Source organism: Metarhizium brunneum, chromosome 3 (assembly GCF_013426205.1).
Source record: "Metarhizium brunneum chromosome 3, complete sequence".
Classification (NCBI taxonomy): domain Eukaryota; kingdom Fungi; phylum Ascomycota; class Sordariomycetes; order Hypocreales; family Clavicipitaceae; genus Metarhizium; species Metarhizium brunneum.
Genome location: NC_089424.1, coordinates 4,570,294 through 4,592,357, shown reverse-complemented (window position 1 = coordinate 4,592,357; position 22,064 = coordinate 4,570,294). Strand labels below are relative to the sequence as shown.

The following is a 22,064-nucleotide window of genomic DNA, read 5'->3' as shown; positions in this document are numbered from 1 at the left end:
TCTAAAAAGTTTACTTTTTATATATAGAATTTATATTTTATTAGTTTAAGTAATAATTTAGTATTTTATAATATTTTTAATATTATATATATATATTTCTTATAGTTTTTTAGGGTTTTTAAGAAAATTAATATATTATTAAGATATATTATTATAAAGTTATTTAAATATTCTTATAATATACTATTAATTATTCTTTAGAATATTATTAATATATTAATAAGCTTTATTAGTATTACTAAGTATTTAAATAATCTGAATTTTATTCTAAAAGCTATTATTTATTTATAACCTTTTTTTATTTAAATTAAATTATATACTTTTTTTAGGTTTATTATAATAAACTAATTTATATTATATAATTAGTTTTATAATTCTAATATTAATAATAATAATATTTTATTTTTTATAATAATTATATTTAATTACTAATAATTTATTATTAATTATAATTTTTTATTTTTTTTTAAAATAAATATAATTAAGTATTTAGCTTCTAATATTAATACTTTAATATAGCTTTTTACTAGTATTTTATTAATATATTTTTATAATATTTTAAGTTTTTTTATATTTAAATTATAAATTTTATAAAATATTATTAACTTTTTATTTATTAATTTAATTTTATAATTTTATTAATTATATTTAAGTAATTTAGTTTTTAATTTTTTTATAAATAATTTTTTATATTTTTAATATTTTTTAAAAATATTTTTAAGTTTTTTTTTTTTTATTATTAAGCTTTTATTATTTTTATTATTTTTATTTTTATTTTTTTTTTTAAGTTTTTTATTTATATTTATAAAGTTTTTTCTTAAAGTAATAATAACTTTTTAGATTTTAGCTTTTATTTTTTTATTACTTATTATTATTTATATTTTAGTTTATAATATTATTAAGGTTATTATAATAAATTTAATTATTTTTTTTTTATACTTATTATTTTTATATTATTTATTTATTATTATTAATTTTTAAATAACTTACTTAAAAGTTTCTTTTTTTTAGAATTTTATTTATAAGCTAAATTATAATAAAATTTTTTTTTTTTTTAAATTTTATTAATTTTATTAGCTTAAAGTTTTATTTTACTTTAATTAGCTTATTTTTTAGTTAATTAATAAATTATTTTCTTATAATTATAAGTATTTTAATACTAGGTTATATTTTAATATATTTATAATATTAAGTTAAATTACTTTTAAATAACCTTAAATTTATACTTTAAAATAATTAGTTTTTTAATTAATAATTTTATTATTATAAGTAAAAAGTTTTTCTTTAATATTAATTAATTTATATAATACTTTTTTATATTTTTATAATAATTAATAATAATTAATAACTTTAAGTAAAATATAATTACTTATTATATTATTATTTATAAGTATATAAATATAATATTTTATAATTTTAATATTTAATATTATTTTATTACTTTATTTATTTTAGATTATATTAAGGGTTATTAGTATTTTTCTTTTTATACTAGCTTATAGCTTTTTTATAAATAATATATTTTATTTTTTAAGTTTTTTAAAATAAATTTTTTTATAATTTATTATTTTATTTTTTAATATTATTTTATAAGTCTAGTTTTATTTTATAAGTACTTAAAGTAAAACTTATTATTAAATATTTAATATAAATAATTATAAATTTAGTTTTTTATTTTTTTATACTTTTTATATTTTAAATTATTATAATTTATTATATATTTCTTATTATATCTAGGGTTAAATTTTTATTTATAATATTATTTATTTAGCTTTTATTTATTATAATATATTAATTTTATAATTTTTTTAGGATTTTTTTATTTAAGTATATTTAATACTTATTATATTTATTTATATATTATTAGTATTTTATATTATTACTTATATTATTTTTTAGTTTTATTTATTATATATTTTAAGTAATTTAATAATAGGTATATTATATAGTTTTTTATTTTATATTAAGGTAATTTAAGTAATAACTTTTTTTTATATATTAAGATTTTTTTTTTATATATATATTAATATTATTACCTATTTTTTATATATATATATAATTAATATATATTTAATTTATATATATTTATAAGATTTATATAAGCTTAATATTTAATAGGTATATTTAAATTAGGTTTTAAAATTATTATTTAATTATTATTAATTATTTTTACTTTTTATTTTAAGAGTTTTTATTTAAAGTATAATATTTTAATTAAATATTTTTTTATTTTAATTAAAAATATATTTAATTATACTTTAATTATAAAATATACCTAATATATTATAAATATATATAATACTTATATTAATTATATATAGTTTTTATATTTTAATAAAAGTCTAAGATTATTTTTTTTTTCCCTTTTTAGGTATTATAATATTAGGTTTCTTAATATTATAATAGTATTTATTATAATAATAAGAATTATAAAATATTTTCTTATTAATATAAAAAAATATTATTATATAGCTTACTTTTATATAATTATTAACTTTATTAGTATTTTTTTTTTATTTTATTTATTTTTAGATATTTTTAAAGTATTTAAAATTATATTATTATTATTAATACTTATTTTCTTTACTTTATTTTTTAGTTTATTAAAGGGAGTAAAAATTTATATATTTTACTTTTTTTTATATTATTATTTCCTTTAAATTTTTCTTATTTTTACTTATTATTATACCTAATTAAGAATTTTTTAATATAAGTTTTTATTTAAATATTTTAATAATTTTAGTTTATAAAGTTTTTTTTATTTTATTATTATAAGAGTTTTTTTTTTTATTAATTATTTATTTAGTTTTTTTTATATTAATTATTTAATTATTTATAGCTTATTTTTTATAAAGTTTATAATTTTTTTTCTTAGTTTTTTTAGTTTTTTTAGAAATTATTTTATTTTTTATTTATTACTTATATAAATATAATAATTATTATTATAATAAAAGGTTTAATTAAGGTTTTTATATTTTACTTTTAGTTTAATAACTTTATTTTTTTATTAATTAATAGTATTAAACTATTTTTTACTTTCTTTTAATACTAGCTTTTATTTTTTCTTAGGTTTCTTATATTTATTAATAAAATATCCTGGTTTTTTATAATTATAATATTTCTTTTTTTTTTTATTATTTTTTTTAATAATATTAAGCTTTATTTATTTAGAATTAAAAGTATAATTATAAGTAATAGGTTTTTTTTGCTTTTTTTTTTGGTTTACTTATTATTTTCTTTTTCTTATAAAGTTCTAGATTTTCTTTTCTTATTATTTTTATATATATTATTAATATTATTTATTATTAATTTAAATTATTATTATTATATAATTTAAGAAGTTATTTAGTATATTTTTTTTATATAATTTATTTTTAATTTCTTCTTTTAGTTCTTTAAAGAAAGCTAATATAAGTAGCTTATTTTCTTAGTTTAATATTAAGGTAATTTATCTAAAATATATTATATAATTTAATATAAATTCTTTTTATTTAAGTTAATTTATATAAATAATTATAGTTTTTATTTTATTAATTAATTTAAATATTTTTTTAATTACTTTTTTAAATTTTTTATAATTAATAAATATTTCTTTTATTTTATTTTTTTAATTATTTTTTATATTAATAAAATAATTTTATATAATTAGTTTAAATTATATAAGTATAATACTTATTATATATTTTTTAGTATATAATATTTTTATTTATATATTAATTAATTTATTTAAGTAAAATTAATAATATACTTTAAGCTAAATTAAGAATTCTTAAAGTATTTTTAGGTTATTATTATAAGGTTTTAATATTTTAGGCTTAATAATTTCTCTTAAGTTTTTTTATTTTAATATAAGTATTTAATATTTAAGGCTAAATTATTTAACTTATTAGTATAATTATATAAGTTTAATTATAAGGTTTTAAGGTTTAAAGCTTTAAGGTTTTTAAGGTATTAATAATATAATTACCTTAAATAAAATAGGTATTATAAGTATTATCTTAATAATTATTAGATATTACTTAAAGTAATATAATAGTTATTTAAATAAAAGCTTCTAATATATAATAGCTAAAATTCCTAAAAAATAAACTAATTATAATTTATATTAGTAAAATAACTAAAATAATTAATCTAAGTAATTAATTATTATATTAATAATAGATTATAAATTATAACTAAGTAATTAAAATTAAAAAGTTATAAGTAAAGCTTATTTAATATAATAATTTATATTAAAAGCTAAAAAGTTAAAGTTTATTTATAAAGTAAATTTAAGGGTTCTTATATATTATAATATTTACTTATTATTTATTAAAGTTCTAATAAATTATAATTATATATATATTATTAGTTTATTTAAAGTTTATTAAATAATTAATAAACTCTTTTTTATTAGTAGCTTATTTTAACTATTAATTTATTACTTATTATATTTACGCTGTTTTATAGCTTATATAGCCGGCCTAACCTGCGACCTACACTGCAGCTTATAACTGGGTCGTAACAATACTTTATTATTTTAAATAAAGTTAAATTAGAATTAGTTAATTATAAAATTATAAGATTATTAAATAAGGGTTATAAAAATAATAAATAATAAATAAAAATTAAAAATAAAATATTTAAACCTTATAATATTTCTTACTTAAAGAAAGTTTTTTTATTAAAATATATAATAAATAAAAGCTAATTATACTTCTAAGAAATATTATATATTTTAAAAAGTAAATTATAAACTTTTCTTATTTAACTTACTTATAATAATATTAAGTTAAGCTACTTTAAGAAAAATAAGCTATATAAACTTATTTTATACTTATATTAATAATTAAGGCTTAATATTAATATAAAATAATTTATATATAATTACTATAAATATATAAGGAATAAAAACTCCTAGCTATAGTACTAAAAATATTAAAGCCTTTTTTAATCTTATTATAAAAATAAAAAAACCTATTTATTAACTTTATTAGCTTATTTTAATTTACTTTTTATAGATTTAATATAATTATAATTATAATTAATAGGTTATTAAAGGATAAATATTTTATACTTTATAAAACTAATATAAAAATATATAATCTAGCTATATTATTTATATAAAATATATAAAAACTTTATAGCTTATTAGATTTAATTATATTTAATAAAAAATTATTATTTATCTGAGAATTCTAGAAAGTAGTTTATTACTAATTATAAACTAATATTAGCTTTTTTATAATATATTACCTTAAAATTAATAACTAAACTAAAAATACTAATTTATTTTTTAAGTAATACTTTTATTAATATATTAGCTTTACTTAATATAACTAGAATAAGTAGCTTTTATTAGCTAAGTTTATAGCTTATAATATTATTAATAATTTAATTAATATATTCCCTTTTTTTATAAATATAAGCTATTACCCTTAAATAAGCTTTAATCCCCCTTTAAGTAATTCTAAAGCTAATACTTAAAAATATAATAAACTATTATAAAAAAGGTAATAACTTTATTATTAAAATATAAGAGATTATTAATTTACTTTAAATAAACCTACTTTTAGTCTAAGCTTTATAAGAAAAATTTATTAATATAAATAAATTATTAATATTAGCTTATTAAATTAAAAATATAATTTTATTAAGTATATATAATATTAATTTAATTAGATTTATTTTAAAACTTAATTATAAGTTTATTAGCTTTTTTTAAATAAAGTATATACTTAGCTTTTATACTTATTAGCTTAAATTATTATATAAATTAAGCTTAATTTATAACTTATTTTATATTAACCTCTTATAATTATTACTAAATAATTTACTTCTTAGCTAGTATAACTTATTATTATTAATAATAATATTAAATAATAAAAGTAAAAAGCTCTAAGTAATTAAAAAAATATTAGACTTAAAATATAAAAAAAAGGAAAGATTTTTAGTATTATATACTATAAAAAAGCTTTAATTATAAAAAAGTAATATAAAAACTATTATATAATATTATTAATACTTATATAATAATTAAAAAGTTTAAGAAATATTATAAAAATAAACCTAAACTTATAAAATAAAAAATATAAAGTGCTTAATATTAAGTAAAGTAAAATATTAAAAATTTAAAAGTAAAAAAATAAAAAGAAATTATATATAAAAGAATTATATAACTTATTTATTTAATAAATATCTTACTTTATAAATATTATATAAAAAGCTTTAATTAAAGTTCCTTTTAAGGGTTTTCTTTTTTTCCTTATAAATAATTGCTTTATCTAAGTTATACTTGACCTTGTTCGTGCCTTGTACCGTCACAGGCATCATCTCTTTTGTCTGGGGATCTGGACAACGCCACAACATGGCATCCCATGGCGGCTGCGATTTTGATCGCCAAGTGGCCAAGACCGCCAATGCCCATAATGCCAACTCTTTGGGCAGGCCGAACATCATATTGATGTAGACATTGCCACACAGTTGCGCCGGCACACATCATTGGAGCAGCATGTTCAGATTGGTAATTGTCGGGTATCGGAAAGATACAGTCAGCATCCCAGACCGTACCGTGCGTGGCGGCAAGGAGAACGTCGCCATCAGCCTGTTGGTTGATTGTGCAGTTGGCTGCAACATCAACCTCCGGCATGATGCCTGCATGTCTGCAAGGGTATTTAATTAAAATATTTGTAATGACACATATCTCGGGTATCGAAATTCGACGGCCCTGAGGACAAATTTTGAGTGAAGAGAATGCGCTAAGCAAACAGCAATTGACCATACTGTTACGGACTGTATGGAGAGTACGCTTGCCAATAGAAAGCGGACGCAGCAGCGAGAATCTTTTATCTTTTTTATACGGTCGCTTAGGTTGTGGGCATTTTGGCCCCTTTTCTGGTTCAGGTTGTAACCAAGGTTGGATATTCTTAGTACAACTGAACATGGGGCACAACAAACGCTACGGAAAGAGTCTAAATTGCAGGCCAAAATGGAACGTTCAGGCATCCAAAGTGAAATGGAGATAGTTGACGCCATCTTTTCCACAGAAGTCTGGTCTATCAAGGAAAGAGAGCCCGAAACCCGCCACTCGTAGGGTTACTTTCGAGAGTTACTCCATAAGTACCACCCGCTTATCCGCCGCTTTCTGCAGCAAGAGCTCGAGATTCAGTACGCCACTAACCCGAACGTAGACACGGCACGGCGAACAGCCATAAAAGGCGTCAGGTTCTTCCACAATGCCACTCTAGCACCAGCGATAGAGCGTCCACGCCTAATCCCCCAACGCTTCTCAGATACTATCCGGACGGAAAGCAAAGGGAGTCGCCCGACAAAAGAACGTCAAATTAAGCGAATGCAAGTTTAGAGCAGGACCCAGACGAGATTAGTAGTCTATAGCGACGGCTCCAAAACCGAAAGAGACACGGCGGGATGGGCGTATGCTGTCTATCGACAGCAGCGACTCATTGCACAAGGTCGCGGATAGATTGGTAAGGGCGAAGTGTTCGACGCCAAGATCAGAGGCGCCCTAGAAGGCCTCCGTACTACAATCGCGCAACGACGCCAAAAGGAAAAGATCACCATCTGCATCGACAATACCTCGGTCATTGACTGCATAGGCACGACAGCATCACCGTCATCACAAATGGCGTTCCGTACATTTCAGAAGACGGGTGATGCGAACCCAGGTATGATCCGTGTGCTTTGGTGCCCAGGCCATGCCGGAATCGAAGGTAACGAGCTGGCCGACCAGCTCGCCAAAAAGGTGCCAAGATGCCCGTGGGAGAGAACCCTCCCACAGTATCCCTGTTCTAGCTAAAAGCGAGGACAGCGCTGATCTCTCCACTACTGCGGTTGGTGAGCTTAATAAAAGCTTCGGTCATTTTGAGACTGGCGCAAATGCGCCCAGGGTTTGTGCAGCAGGGTTTCCAGTGCCTGGAGCTCGTCAATAGACTCAATACAAACAAGACTTTTCTCGGTGTGGGCTCCGGACAAGGCAACGTATGATTGACGGTAGAGGAGCGAGACATGAGAATTCGGGACCTCGAGTTTCTTTTTTTTTTCTGGAACCAGTAAGCACTGCCCCTTTCGCAGAAAGCAAGCCTGCGCATAACCATAACAGAGTATTAATTAGGCGCGCGAACTAGTAGGCCTGTGTTGCGCCTGGTTATCACGCTCTTTCATCTCGGGCCTTAAGTACCTTGCAGCCTTGACAGCAGGTAGTGTAACGGCTACTAGAGCTATGAAGGGCTTAGCACATTGAAACACAAGAGAAAGGACACATGATAATATTGTTGCTCTTTCGCGAAGTCATAAAAGCGGCGCCAAATATGTATTTTGTTGAGCGGCTCGTCGCTCAGCTCCCCTGCAAATAGTGGAATAAAAGGAATAGCTGTGGGAATCAGGCGGACCAGAAAAGTCAATGCTTATATCCGCATTTTTTATCATTGTTGCTTCTTTTTACTAGAGTATCCGCAATAACATTACAATCAAAGATGATCCTTGATGGTGATTGAGGCATCTGTCAGTGCTATCCATAATGCCGTGATCTTGAGGGTGTTGTGACGCCAGTCTTCGTTTTTCGGAAATGTTTCGCGAGCCGCTGTGGCGCCTTTGAGCCATCATGCTATTGGGCAAAAACACGCGAAAGACGTTTGGAGTATAACTAGTCATCTGAAGCTGCGGTAGCCTTTGTGTGCTTGTGTGCATGCATATACTCCGCGTTCACGTATTCCAAACCTGCAGTCAAAGAGTCGGCTGCTTAGGATGACATTATGTAGTGCTCTTTTGCTGAGGTGACGTATACTGAGGATAAAAAGCACGATGGCTCAAATAGTCACTCATGCAAGTTGCAATCGTTCAACATTCTACTTTCAGCTCGGATACCACCTTACCTATCTTCTTAGCATACAAGGTTAGTTAATTTCCCCACGTTCTGGAGATCGAATCGTGCTGAAACAGTCGAGAAGATGTGCATCGAAATTATCCATAATCGAAAATACCAGTGCAATCATACCATAGATGAGCCGTCGGTAATTCGTCCGTATAAGGACTGCGGAGACTGTGGAACGGTGAAAACCACAGCCAGGGCTGGCTTAAGCACGATACGCTCGCCATGCGATGATTATAAGGATTCGGGCGCGTGGGTGTTCCGTGATGGGCTCTGGAAGCCCAAGGCGATGTTGGAAACTTGAAATCTATCTAGGAATAGCTAGCTGGAGGAGCCCACTAACACAGTTGCACTAGCAGCGACCGACATGCAGCAAGGCTGATTAGTCAGGCAGACTCAATGAATCTTACTATTTATTGGCAGGTCGCTCGTGCGTTTCTGAGCCCTTGACCTTGAACTGCCCACATCCGGTCGTGCTCGTTATATCTTCTTGTACATCTTTCTAGATACATCGCTTTAGTCACCACCAACATGTGTTGTTTGAAGAGCTTCCTGGAACGCTAGACAAATGCAATTTTGTCTCGAAAGGCGCGACAGGGTGGTTTTTCAAGGCCGCTCCTGGCAGGCCGTCTTGACGAATTTCAGGTCGAAAACGAAACGTACGACCTATCGAGCGGAACCACCCTCCTCCATTATTCATTCAGAGTTTTCTACGGTTGCCTGGTATAAATTTTATGCAGCTGATGGTCGACAGCTTAGATGCTCGTCTGCAACGGAACCAGCGTCGAGACCTACAGAAACATGTATGTCTGGAAGTCTTGCGTTTGGAGCCGACACCGAAAATCGAGCAGTGGTCTGCGGAACTGTCTCGGGCCCTTGCTTGGCTAGAATCCCTTGGATTGGTCCAGGGGGATCTTCGCCCAACAAATCTCCTCCTCGACAACGATGACCACCTAAAGCTGGCTGACTTTAACAGCAGTTGTAAGATTGGCGCTGAGAATTTGGGCCTAGCACCACCGTGGTCACGAGTGCTTGGTAAAGAAAGTGGAAAACTTCTTGGAACTTATGGACTGTACGGAGCACAGAGTGAGAAGTTTGCCTTCGGTTCTATCCTGTTCAATTTGACGCGTGGTTTCGAACCATCCGAGGATAAAGGCGCGGAAGCTATAAATCTCTGGCATAATATGGTGTTTCCGGAGCTATCCGGCTCCCTATTAGATGCACTGACCCTTCGCTGTTGGAGGGGTGACTTTGCGACGTTGGCCGACCTCGCCAAGGATGTTGCCGTCCTCGAAGGTGCTAAGCGGGCAGCAACTGTAACCGCGATCGATGATGGGTACATGAACAAAATGAAAAGGTGTTGTCGAAAGCTGCTTCTTAACAAATTTACAGGTGTCGATGTCGGAACGCCTGTCAAGTAAGGGAGTTAGTCTCTGGGCATGTAAACCACTGGCAGGCTTCTGTTACGCGGCTATTAAAGACTGGAGAGACGCCGCCAGTTTCAATGCGTTTGAATAGTGAATAAGCAGTGATTACTCGCATGCTTGGGGGCACTACTGGCTGATGATTCTATTGCTCCTTGCCCAGCTTCGTCACGAGCGGGGGTGTATCGCTACTCTCCACCAAAATATCGCAGAGCGCCGTCTCAGTATAACGTCCGCGTTAGCAGATTGCTTGAGATCTCGGCCAAGCAATGCATGACCAGTCGCTGGTGCGTGAGACCCCAGAGGGCGACTGGTGTCTCCTCAATTGTACAGATTACGTTTAAAGCCTGGCCACTGCGGTCAAGCAAACCAGCAACAAAGCGCCAGAAATTGTCGTAGTGTGCTGCATATCGCATAAAATACTGCGCGGCAAAGTACTCTTTAGATGTCAAATGCATAAAGTGGTATTCTCTGTCCTTGATGTTTGAGATTGAGCCTGAATTTGAAAGGAAAGATTGTTCTGAGAGTGTCTCATCCAGCGGTAACTCTTGCACACCATCTCGATGTTCTGGCGCGAAGAAAGTCGGCACCTCTCTGCTTGTTTTTAGTGTGGATTTACCAAGAATAAAAAACGTCGGCACCCCCTGCCTTTTGTGAATCGAATTTCTTCCCACCTTGATACACGTCGACACCTGCCGCCGACAATTATATTAATTGATAGGGCTGACTCCTGTCCCAGTCTTCATCGGCAATATGCAGATTGACGTCTTCATGCTTGGGAATTGCTTGCATAGAGACTTAGTAACCCAGTCTTCGGGTTGGACGTCGCCTGCCCAGACCTCCAATTCCACCTGGTACGGGAACCATCCCGGAGCCTGCAACCACTCGTTGAGAGAGGAAAATTTCTCAAGCGCGATAGTCATTCCCGAGTTAGCGCATCGTCCTTTGAGCGTGAATCCTAGACTAGGTTAGCTTTTTGAAGAAAAAACCTTTAAAAAAAACAATAAGAGAGCGTGGGGAGATGTTTTACATACCAGCAATTTCCCACTTGTCTGCTCCAAATGTCCAGCCTGGTTGCTCATCAAGAAGGCGGAGTCTGTTAATTTTACTTAGTGCCACAGTTTCCATCCCAAACACGTCCTGTATATTAATATCCTGGGAAACCTCGTAACCATGGAAAGGGCCTTCTGCGATGACGTGTACCGTTTGTCCGGCGTGCTCAAAACCTAATTTGATCTTATCGTACGTCCCGGATCCAATATTATTACCTAGCTTAAATTGAAGAGATAGCGTCTCTAAATGAGTGCATAATTCCCTCTGGCGCCCGAACGTCCATTCCGAGGACTTAGGTGCTGCTATTAGTTTTGCCGTGTCGCAAATAAAGGAAGTGACCTTATCATTAAACTCAGGACGCCCCGTGTAGAGGTTAACAGCTTCAGTACCAGCTTCAAAGTACTCGCCCTTACACTCCGGCTCTCTATAGAAAATAGATTTTTGTCGTATTAGTTCTCCGTGTAACTAAGCCAGCAGAAATAAGCACTTACAGATAAAAGCGGCAGATACTAGCAGTATCGTTTGCCCTGACGCCAGATACCTTGTTCTTATACTCCTCTGGTATGGCGACTTAAATCTAGCGCATTAGTTAATAGAAACTTAGGCGGAATGACGAAACTTACCGCAAAGGCCGCTAGGGGCTTCGACCGTAGTACAAGGCGGGTTAAGAGGGTCATTTGCGCAAATTTCAACGCCCTCTCCTGGATTATGCGCCTGGCATACGTCTAGGACGGCGAAGAATACAGCCACGCATCCGGAGGGAGACCAAAGCATCTTTACCTTTCTAGGCAGTGAGAGAATTAGACAGTGAAAAGACGTAAGACTGCTTAAGTAAGACGGGCTTTTCAGATAGACACCGAGCAAAGCAACAAGTCTACTACGTCGTTGTAACAGATGGAAGTATTATTGGTTTATATACTTGTGCTAAAATATCTCGATGAATGAGAATTGGCCTAAAAACACACCATAGACACCTCGTGGGCTATACACGAAAGTAAACTTGGTCTGAATAGCGCGGCTAACGCATGGATAGACAATCTGGCTATAGACTATAAGAAAGATCTATATTTCATGGGAACAGGGTTGCTATAGTCTATAGGAATAAGGTTTAATTACAGTACTCGTCAGTATTATGGCCCTATCCTGGATCGATGTGTTCGACGGCCTAGAGTTATCGCTTATTATTAATTATTGTTCAGGCAACTAGCTTGGTTATGAAAAGCTGGATACTATCAATTTGATACATTAAAACACGTCTTTCACACACTTGAAATACTTTTTTTAATGCGATTGAAGTCTCTTAATTGGTACAAGAAGAGGGTGGCCAGTCACCAAAGCGTGGCCTGCCACTCCGGCCCAGCCGTCGAAGGGTCAAAGATCTTCAGCGTGCCTTGACAGTGGCACACCAACTGCTGCGAATCGTTCGATCGGAAGCCGCAATCGGCTCTAGCCCCAACCACTAGCTAGATATCAGCATCCCTTGCATATACATAAACAACTGGGTCAGGTGCTATAGCGGTACAGTATTATTAACCGCGCTTAGTGCTCAGAAAGAAAAAGGCATTGTATTAATACGAGTGTATTATAATATCAATTTTGAAGACATATCACTGGCAGTACGAGAAATGCTCGTTGCGTTGCCGCAGAAGGTCGGTTTTGAAGGGTCCAGGGGGGAAAGGGCATACCGAAAAAACCTAAGAGCGGCAAACAACTACCGCCAAAAACCGCGGTCGCCCGGCGGTCTCCACCTCAGCAAGGTACCTCAACGACAAGCAGCGCCAGCGCCATGGATATGTCTTATTCGCCAACAGCTGCAGTATCGCGTAATGCAGTTTGTAAAAGAAAAGTCTTGTGCCAAATTCTTGCTTCTGAGAAGCCATCCCAATTTGACTCCCATGGACTACCTGAGCCATGACTGGATCCTGGTGGTCGAGCAAATGGCGGGAAGAAGCTGTACGGCTGCAGTTGGCAGCGAAGAGGAAGGCTGCCGCTGCAACCACAAATTTGGTGGTAATCCCGTTTCTTCGAAATACCCTTGCCCCCCCAAATTCCTTGGCTGCTAAAAGCTCGCTCTTTTGAAGTTGCTCACCAGCCCACACAGAACCTTTTGCGGCTGCCCAGCTTTGCTTCATGTCTACAAACAACGTACTGATCGGCTGTCCATGCTGTATACCGCTGCCTTATATTTTGCCGCCTCTCTGGTTGCCTTTCACTGGCCAAAAGAAGTCTTTGGAACCCTTTCGTTTCGCTTTTGGTCAACATGAGCCTGTCAAAAGCGCCCCGCCTGTGTGGACGGTTTGGTTGTTTACTAGTTGAGACCGCTTCAGCGTGGCGGACCGAAACGCCAAGCTCGCCACGGCTGAGGCGAAAAACTGGGCGAAAGCACAGGCAAGGGATACGGCGGCGCGCCAAGATTTTTTTTTCTTTTTTGAGGTTTTCCTGTCTTGTTTCAGTGTTTCCTGAAAGTGACCGGCTTCTAGATACCTACAAGACTCGGCTACATTGGAGATACATGAAAAAGAAACCTGACATGTGTGTCGAGATGGCGGTTAATTAATTCAAGGTAGGAGGAGTCACCTTGGATACGCTGATATGCTGTTATAACAGCAAGTTGCAAGGCAGTCCGAGAGCACCAAGCACGGCGTGCACGCTAAGATTTGCTCCAGGCCGAGGTCCCGCACCCTGCTTGGGAAGCAAGTGCAGCAGGGTATATTCAGATACTCGTGCCACGCCCCCACTCTTTGAGGGTGCAGGCGAAGACGGAACCAAAAGAGTGGGGGCGTGGCACGAGTAGACAATCTTAGCACGAGCGCGGTCCGCGATGGCTGAATGTTTGAGGTTCGACAGTTCATAAGAGTTACTGGGTAAGATGGGTAACCCCGGCAAGTAGCTGCCAAAAGGTGCGCGCCACTAAACGATTGAGCTTCAACCTACAGAGATTAACGATTCAAGAGCAAACCCGCAATTTTCGGCTTAACATTGCGACGAGTAATACCGAAAAAGTGGCGATATTGTATCTAATAAAGTGATGCTACTTGCACAAGAGTTTTTTGCTCAACGCCCGACCTTGATACTTGGAGTTCATAGGGAGCTCTACTGAATACGAAAAGGTGGTCATGACTGAGAGCATTCTATTCTTTTTAAAAGGAGAAATGCTGATAATCTTACGATAATAGAAATCAGTAAGGTTACTACTCTATACCTAGCTTATATATCTGCCTATAATATAGTTGTGAGCTTTAGGCTAGCTTATACCACGTTATTAATATGCCTAACGTGAATGCATAACAAGTCGCGTAGCATAATAAGCCGCGCACTTTAAAATCCCGTATAAATAGCACGCTTTAACCCTCTTATAAAAACCACGAAAAATAAATAAAAATAGCTATTAATATATACTCTAGTTTTTTAACAGAATATCAGAGTGATACCGACTTTTTAGGCCATGTATACATAGAAGTATTTCGAGACTAGAGCATCTGTACAGTGCGAATTAGAATTTTAGTGACTTCTTTATATGTGGTTTGTAGGTAATACATAAAAATTGAGTAGTGTATTTAAAATTATATAAGATATATTCTCCTAAATTTTTATTTTATTCTAGTCAAATTTAGCTGTTTTTATAAGGGGGTAAAAACGTGTCCTTTTTATGCGATTTTAACGTGCGCGGCTTGTTATGCTGCGCGACTCGTTATGCATTCACGTTAGTGAAATACACTACAAATAAATTTGTGATTTTGACTGCCTGCCTAAATAGAAATCATTAGTATAGCATCCTCTCGGCTTCTATCGGACGTAATATAGTCTTAAAAAGTATATATAGAGCTAATGGTAAACCTTATCATTTGGCACTTCAACGAAATAGTCTTCTTTTATTTTCTTTTATATTTTCCCCCCCTTTTTCAGAATCTTTTCTCGCCCATACCGACAAGACTCGGCTACATTGGAGATCGCCCATTACTCCCCTAACATGAAGATTATTTCGCTTGCTTTGCTGGCCCTAGCTGGGATAAACTTTGCCAGTCCGACTGCTGCCCTGCAAGTTCGGAGTCCCCCACCGGCTGGTTCAGAACAAGCTCGCGAGCTTTACGAGCTGGTTAAGAAGGGGATGCGGAGCTGGGGCCTGGCGGGCGCCATTCATCCTCCCAGCGGGCACATCAGCGCTCCGTCGGCCAACCTACCTGGCGGCCTACCCGAACTAAACCGGCCCCGTCCCCCCAAGCCTAACGGTGTGCCTGGTACGCCGGGCCACCCTCTTGGCCCTCGTAAGAAGCAAGGGCGTATATATGAGAGGCGCAAGTCATGCGTAGCGCAGAAACGCAGCGGCATAAAGTGCTCCGCCGGCACGAGGGTGACCACACGAGCGTCCAGGTTCCCGAAGCTCCGCCTCATCGGGCAGGGCGGGGTCATGGTGGCTTTTTCGATCCTTTCACCTCATGCGCATGAAATCCTGGAAGCGGTTAAGAACTGGGACAACCCGATTGGCACAGCCGTCGGATGGTTTGACGAGGCAATAAAGGGTCTTCAGGAGGCCATTGGTGGAAAGCACGTCCCCGAAATCGACGGTAACGAGCTTAAGCTACGGCTCATCTGTCTTTTCCGGGCTAACAGCCCTAAACACCCCGACGTCATTGACGATCTATGCAAGCGCCACCAAGACGAGTCTCTTGAGATAAAGAAGCAGCAGCAGGCCATTGATGGCCTAAACCAGATTTCCGACCTATGCAAAAAGGTGGAGGAGGAGGGTCCCCCCATAGATGTCAAGATAAAGAGGGATGTGTTAGCACTCTGTGACAAATATAGCAAGACCATAGAGGGCATGGTCGACGCCAACGCAGGCCTCATCCTGCTGGGCGAGTGGGCTCGTGCCCGTACGCTCAACAACCAAGACCTTGAGGAATCAGACGTGGCCGTTGCACGACGATTCATCCGAGAGGGCGCCTTTGGTCTCGCCATAGCCACCAACGAGACAGAAGCAAGTGCCATTGCCTCGCTATACATGGCGCACATGTCGAGCTACACCATCATGGAGATTGATGAGGACGGGAACGAGGAGCTCATCTATCACTCCAAGCCGCCAGTATGGCTCGAGCTGCTGCAGACGGGCGCGAGTTTCGTGCCTGAGGACCGGGAGGGGATTAACCAGGCGCTGAAGCTTCTCGATGGAACACCGTACCTACACCATTTTGACAATGAGGGCAGGGAAGATCGTTTCGAAAAGGTCCAGACGTGCTGGAGTCATACGAACCTGCTCATGTTCCAGCCGCCGCGGTGGGACCTGATTGCGGCGGCCATGACCTACCTCGAGGGCAGGGTGCGGGACCTCGGCCTGGAGCAAATCTTAGCGTGCACGCCGTGCTTGGTGCTCTCGGACTTTTGGGTGCTGCGTTGCGGATCGGCCGTGCCGTAATCCAAGATAGTGGTCATCATCCCGCGTGCGTGCAAGAGCCGAGATGCAGCACGGCGACGAGATGAAGGAAATTGGTAGATGGCCACGTAAGCGCAGGAAACAATCCGTACGACAGTGTTGGCGACTTGGCAGGCGTGACGCCCGCCACTGGCTGACTCAGCTAGTGATACCCCCAAGATAACTTCCCTCATTATTGACAGTAATTGAGGGAAATCGCATGTTTCCGAGGCGCTAACAAAGCGAAATTGATTGGCTTTCTTAGCTATAGTGAGGCGAGGCATGAGCGATAGGATAAGACCGACCATCTAATGTTGCGTACCTTTGCTCTGATCTACTTGGTTTAATTGGATTTTTGAGGTCAAATTTGAACCTTTGCTCTAGAAATTCTAATTGGGCCTACACTAGTAGAGGGCTATTATAAACAAGTAATATATATAAGATACTACTATACATATTGGCTCTGCCACCCCTCGTCGGATTGTCGAGAGTGTCACTTGCCGTTTCCAGCGTTGTTAGGTGTAGTGCGGAGTAGCTTTCGTGCCTGCAAACGGCGTAGCCCGTAGCCAGTCGGCGCTTTATCAAGTCAAGTTCATCAACTTACGTGGAAATCCTCCAAGAAGCTGCTGCCATAAATGAAGCATTCAATTGCGGAGGTACAGATGCTTTATGCATATTCATTCGTTCATGATTTATTACGCCCGGGTGGCCTCCGGCCAATAGGGCTCACTAGCTATGCTTAGATACATGATTGCTTTTTTCCCGATGTACCTTTCGTTTCTATCCTTGTCATCCTCTTGGTCGCCTTGCTTCGTCTTTCGCCTCCACCCAGCCGCATTCACTTTGTTTATTATCGATGACTAGCTAGCTTGAGGGCTATTCCTCAAGTGTTCGGAGTCCTATCTACAGCGACCGAAGCGTCGCTAGTCAATTTCATCGTGACTGCGGTTCCGTGGTACGTTGACAGCTTATCTTGGCTATTTGTTTGTCAATAGTCGAACCGTCCCGTTGCCAGTGTAAACTGTATCGTCGCTCGAACTGCTCCCAGATTTGGTTTCCAGTTCGGTCTGTCTGTTGTTGATTTGCCTCCCAATCGGAAGGACAGGTCATCCCGTTTTGTACTTGCGTCTTCGCGAAACACTCTCCGCTGTTCATCCCACTGTGGACACTGTAAAAGAAAATGCTCCACCGTTTCTCTCGCCTCCCCGCACGCGCATTGCCCGGAGGACACTGCCTTGATACGGTGGAGGTATCCGTTCAACCTTGCAAAGTCCGTCCGTAGTTGAGCAAGCGTTGATCGCTCCTTCCATGAATGCTCTTCGTAAATTTTTTGAGTGTGGTCCCCCGGTAGGGCCGTGTCAATTGTCTTGGAGAATCGTCCGACTCCTTCAGGTATGCTTCGTTCGCCTCTAAGCTTCCTCTGTTCGTTATGCAACAGTGTTGATTTCATGACTGGAAACGGGGCGTGTGGCACAGGTAGGTGTGACTGCACCTCGTTCCTTCTTTTAGTCGCTGTCCAAATTGTTCTCTCGCTTGGAGTAAGATATCCTTTTGGCTCTTTCGCACAATATCGCATTACGGAATACTAATCAGAAATAGTTGTGAACGAAGCTGACAATCGATGGATTTTCATTTTCGTCGCTAGCATCTGGTCCTTGCTCGTATGCGCATACAGCATTATATCAACCAACATCTATCGAGAAGCATATAAACCTTTACTTTGCTTACTTCTTTATGCAGTTTCGACAATTTTTTGGCTTACTGGCTCTCTGCTCATCGGGTGGAATCTCCCCACAAAATGCTCAGAATTATTAATTTGCAGAATCATGTATGCTTCCGCGAGCATAGGGTTCACAATCTGGTCGGCCTTTGTGCTCTTGGGCGTTCGCGAGCTACGCACTAACCGAAACTTTCAGTCGTCTAAGATGGCGATCTTACTTTTCATTTATGTCATAGCCTCCTCTACTGGAACTGACCTACTGTGAAGGATCTTTGGCTGAATTTCTTTGAGCCAATAATTTATGACGTGCGCGACTGCGTATACGCATTCCAGTACAGAGTGCTGACCGCATCAGGGTTAGTGTAAACTGTGCCTCTCCTACTTGTTTTCATGGAGCCTCGTAGGCAGAACACTGGCCTCATATCGTGACAGCTAACATGCAATGACTCTGTCTACATCACTATGACACTGCAACAGAAGAAAAAGAGCAGGAAAACTGCTCCCCCAACGGACTCTATTTCTCTCATCTGCGACTCGATGAATCAATGCCCGGATACCCTTCTGCAGTTCATCAACGGCAATCTTTCTTCTGCGGAAATAGCCTCGATAGCGGTTCAACTGCAGAAATCGTGCGTCCCGGATAAACAAGTGCTGTGGACAGGAATGACCCGCGAAGCGGCACAGAAGTGGGCAGATGCTCATGACTTGCAGACATTGACTACTGCCATGGGAGCATACATGGATACCAAAAATCAGCTCTGTCCGTAAAGGCAAAAAAGCCACGCGGCATGGATCGATTACATACATGGCGCGTCTGCGCTCTTTGCTTTGCGAATCAGTCAGGGCGAGGTCGTGACAGTGCTGTCTAACCCTCCACCCCAGCGCTTCCATCCCGATGGAAATACCAGTTTCCAATGCATCGAGGCGCCAATCATCACTGGGGAGCTGGGGAATCGGGCTGTTACTAGAATTGAAATAGCCCACCCGAATGTCGCCGCGGCTTCTGATTTCAGGTATCAAATTTGGCCGGAAGACGCTGTTTGCTCTTGGATCGACGAATATGGTGAACGACCTCCGGCCATGCCTTGGAGAAAAGCCAAAAGAAGGAAGTCTCTACAGTTACCCCATCCGGCGACAACAACCAATTGGGCACTTTGCCATCTACTCGGGCCGCTGCTATCGCCGTCTGTATCCCAGCCTGGAACGTGTAAACCGGTGCAGGAGGTTTTCTCATCCGCTGGCGGTCTGCATCCAAATCGGTGCGCGAAAGCACAGCAGCATAAACGAGAAAGAGCCGATTTAGAGGCTAAACTCGGGGCCAGATTAAAAGCATTTGGCAAAGTGAGAAAAGCTCAGCGAGTGAGTTTGCATCAACAACAGATATCTGCCACGAAAAGTCTCAAAGGGAAAAAGAGGAAAGTTGCAAACAGAAAATTTGAAGAAACGCGCAGAGCTCTGAAGAGGGAGCACGAAAAGAAACTTATTCAAATACAGCAGGACGAGGAAGTCGCCCGAGAGGCAATGAAAAAGAGGCATCGAGCGGATATGTTACATCCCGAGAAACGATGTCGTCGCCCTCAATCACGGACAGCCGAGGCACCGGACGCTTTTGCTCTTGACGTAGAGGCAAATTTTTCCTATTTTGATTCGTCTCACATGGTACAGTGGATGAAGCAGCTTATTCATGCTTTTGTCAGTGCTTGGAAGTAAGCGCATACTGCGGCGGATTGACCAGCGGCCTCCCCTTCCCCCCCTTGCCCCCCTTTCTCGAGTATATTCCCGTCTACGGCGAATGCAAACGAAAACGCTACCCGAACTGGCCCGATGCCAGATTCCAAATACCTGCTACAAAGGAGCAATTGTGCAGCCTAGTCAGGTGACAGCTCAAGGCGGTCGGCGGATAGGCCCATGTTCACCCGCCAAATCAAGGAACGAATACAGCTCGTCACAAGCTCATACATCTCTAACTACTACTCAATCACGGCCATCTCATGGGGTGCTTCGGCCTTGTCGCTTCTGATGACGATGCCCTCACCAGCACGAAAGACACATTTCGACGGCGGCGGGGTCGTTTGGCGGTGCAACTGACAAACTTGTGGCTTTCGCAGCTAGGGTTGGATGGTGGAAGGGCATGCTGAAGTTGGAATGAAGGCCGAGAGGAATGAGACTCGTGGCTCACTTTTGGGACCGAACAGTGATCACCTGGAGCGCGCCTCTATTCTGGAGCATCTCCCTGGCATATTACGACTCTCGAGCGAGGATTGTGGCTTGTCCGCGAGGCAATGTAGCCTACGTCCTGCCAACGCAGAAGGCAGTCCCTCTGTCGGCTCCGTCAAGCCACGAAATTTTGGTCGGGCTGCAAGCGACGGCTGCAGTTCAACAAATGAGTATTGAGAACTCGCGTCTCACGTGCTATCACTGCCCTGTCATGTGAGAGACAGGACCAGAGAATGTATAAAAGGGTCGTGTTTGCCCATCGTCACAGCTCGTTACCCTGTCTCCTTCACCTTCTTTCCACACCCAGCAGACCCTCGACACCGAGCGTGACAATGCCACCAGCCAACACGCGCGACGGAGCTTCCGCCTCCCAAAGACTGACTCGCAAAAAAACTGCAGACTCTGGACCGCGGGCCCTCAGAATGATGAGCCTGCAAGTTCCAAGGCCGAGCAGCACCAGAAGACCTTTATAATCAATCTCTCCGATGATTCATCCGATGACGATGACTCGGATACTTCTTCGCAGGCTACAACAGAAGTACCGAGAGGAGTTCGATTTCAGCTGGGGGGAAATGACTCTCAAGATGACACGGGCGAAGCTGCGTTCCGGGCGCAACCTGCTGGCGACATGAATGGTGAACTTGATCTCGTTGACGACAAGCAGCCACAGGAGCACAATGCTGGGCAGCCGGCCATAGCGCCAGTTGGAACAAGGCAAAACGAGATTCCTGACTCAGAGAGATCCGACGACGAGGTCCCAGCAGGCACGCAGACCACCAATGCACACACCAATGCGCACACCGCAAGCAATATAGATGTCGAAGCAGACGTTAACCCAGCAAATACCGGCCCTGCTCCACACGATAAAGCCAAAAAATCGGCGCGCAAAGGGCCCAGGATGGTTGCATCGGCAGGCAAGACCAAGAAGCGCAAGGCTTCCGACCAAGAAGCCAGTACTGCGGCGCGCACGGGGGGAAGAGAGGGTGCATCAGCACCGAAGAATCCTAAAAAGCGCAAGTCTTCCGACGGTGTGAGCCTAGAGATGTCACGTTATAAGACTTATACTAACTAAGCTTCTTTATAAAATTATTATTTTTATTATTTTAAGTATTATAAACTTTATTTATAACTTTTTATTTAATATTAAAAACTTTTTTTATTTAAATTTATTTTTTAATTAATTTAAGTTATAATAATTAATATTATAATAAATAAAAATTATATTAAGTTTATTTATTTTATTAATAAAAATAATTTTATTTAATATACTTTTTTAAATAAGCTTTTTTTTAAGTATTTATTTATAATTATTTATTATTTTTATTAAGCTTTAATATTAATATTTATAATAATTAAGTTTTTTAAAAATAATACTTT

The 22,064-nt window shown here is 37.3% G+C and overlaps 5 protein-coding genes across 5 annotated transcripts; 3 read left to right on the top strand and 2 right to left on the bottom strand.

Annotated features, from left to right (window-relative positions):
* Window positions 1–6,268: 6,268 nt before the first annotated feature.
* G6M90_00g066420 (uncharacterized protein) lies at window positions 6,269–6,628 on the bottom strand (the record flags this gene model as incomplete). The annotated part of the gene is made up of 1 exon (XM_066130825.1): window positions 6,269–6,628. One exon carries the CDS (start codon window positions 6,626–6,628, stop codon window positions 6,269–6,271), a length of 360 nt encoding a protein of 119 aa, XP_065986723.1.
* Window positions 6,629–9,609: 2,981 nt separating this feature from the next.
* Window positions 9,610–10,287, top strand: G6M90_00g066410 (uncharacterized protein; the record flags this gene model as incomplete). Its single annotated transcript, XM_014683775.1, has 1 exon — window positions 9,610–10,287. The coding sequence occupies one exon, from the start codon at window positions 9,610–9,612 to the stop codon at window positions 10,285–10,287; it is 678 nt and encodes a 225-aa protein (XP_014539261.1).
* A 713-nt stretch (window positions 10,288–11,000) lies between these two features.
* Window positions 11,001–12,117, bottom strand: G6M90_00g066400 (uncharacterized protein; the record flags this gene model as incomplete). Its single annotated transcript, XM_014683774.1, has 4 exons — window positions 11,001–11,248; window positions 11,325–11,767; window positions 11,835–11,913; window positions 11,967–12,117. The coding sequence occupies 4 exons, from the start codon at window positions 12,115–12,117 to the stop codon at window positions 11,001–11,003; spliced, it is 921 nt and encodes a 306-aa protein (XP_014539260.1).
* A 3,196-nt stretch (window positions 12,118–15,313) lies between these two features.
* On the top strand, window positions 15,314–16,753 carry G6M90_00g066390 (uncharacterized protein; the record flags this gene model as incomplete). The annotated part of the gene is made up of 1 exon (XM_014683773.1): window positions 15,314–16,753. The coding sequence occupies one exon, from the start codon at window positions 15,314–15,316 to the stop codon at window positions 16,751–16,753; it is 1,440 nt and encodes a 479-aa protein (XP_014539259.1).
* A 2,179-nt stretch (window positions 16,754–18,932) lies between these two features.
* On the top strand, window positions 18,933–21,759 carry G6M90_00g066380 (uncharacterized protein; the record flags this gene model as incomplete). Its single annotated transcript, XM_066130824.1, has 3 exons — window positions 18,933–19,234; window positions 19,310–20,176; window positions 21,087–21,759. 3 exons carry the CDS (start codon window positions 18,933–18,935, stop codon window positions 21,757–21,759), a joined length of 1,842 nt encoding a protein of 613 aa, XP_065986811.1.
* Window positions 21,760–22,064: the final 305 nt, after the last annotated feature.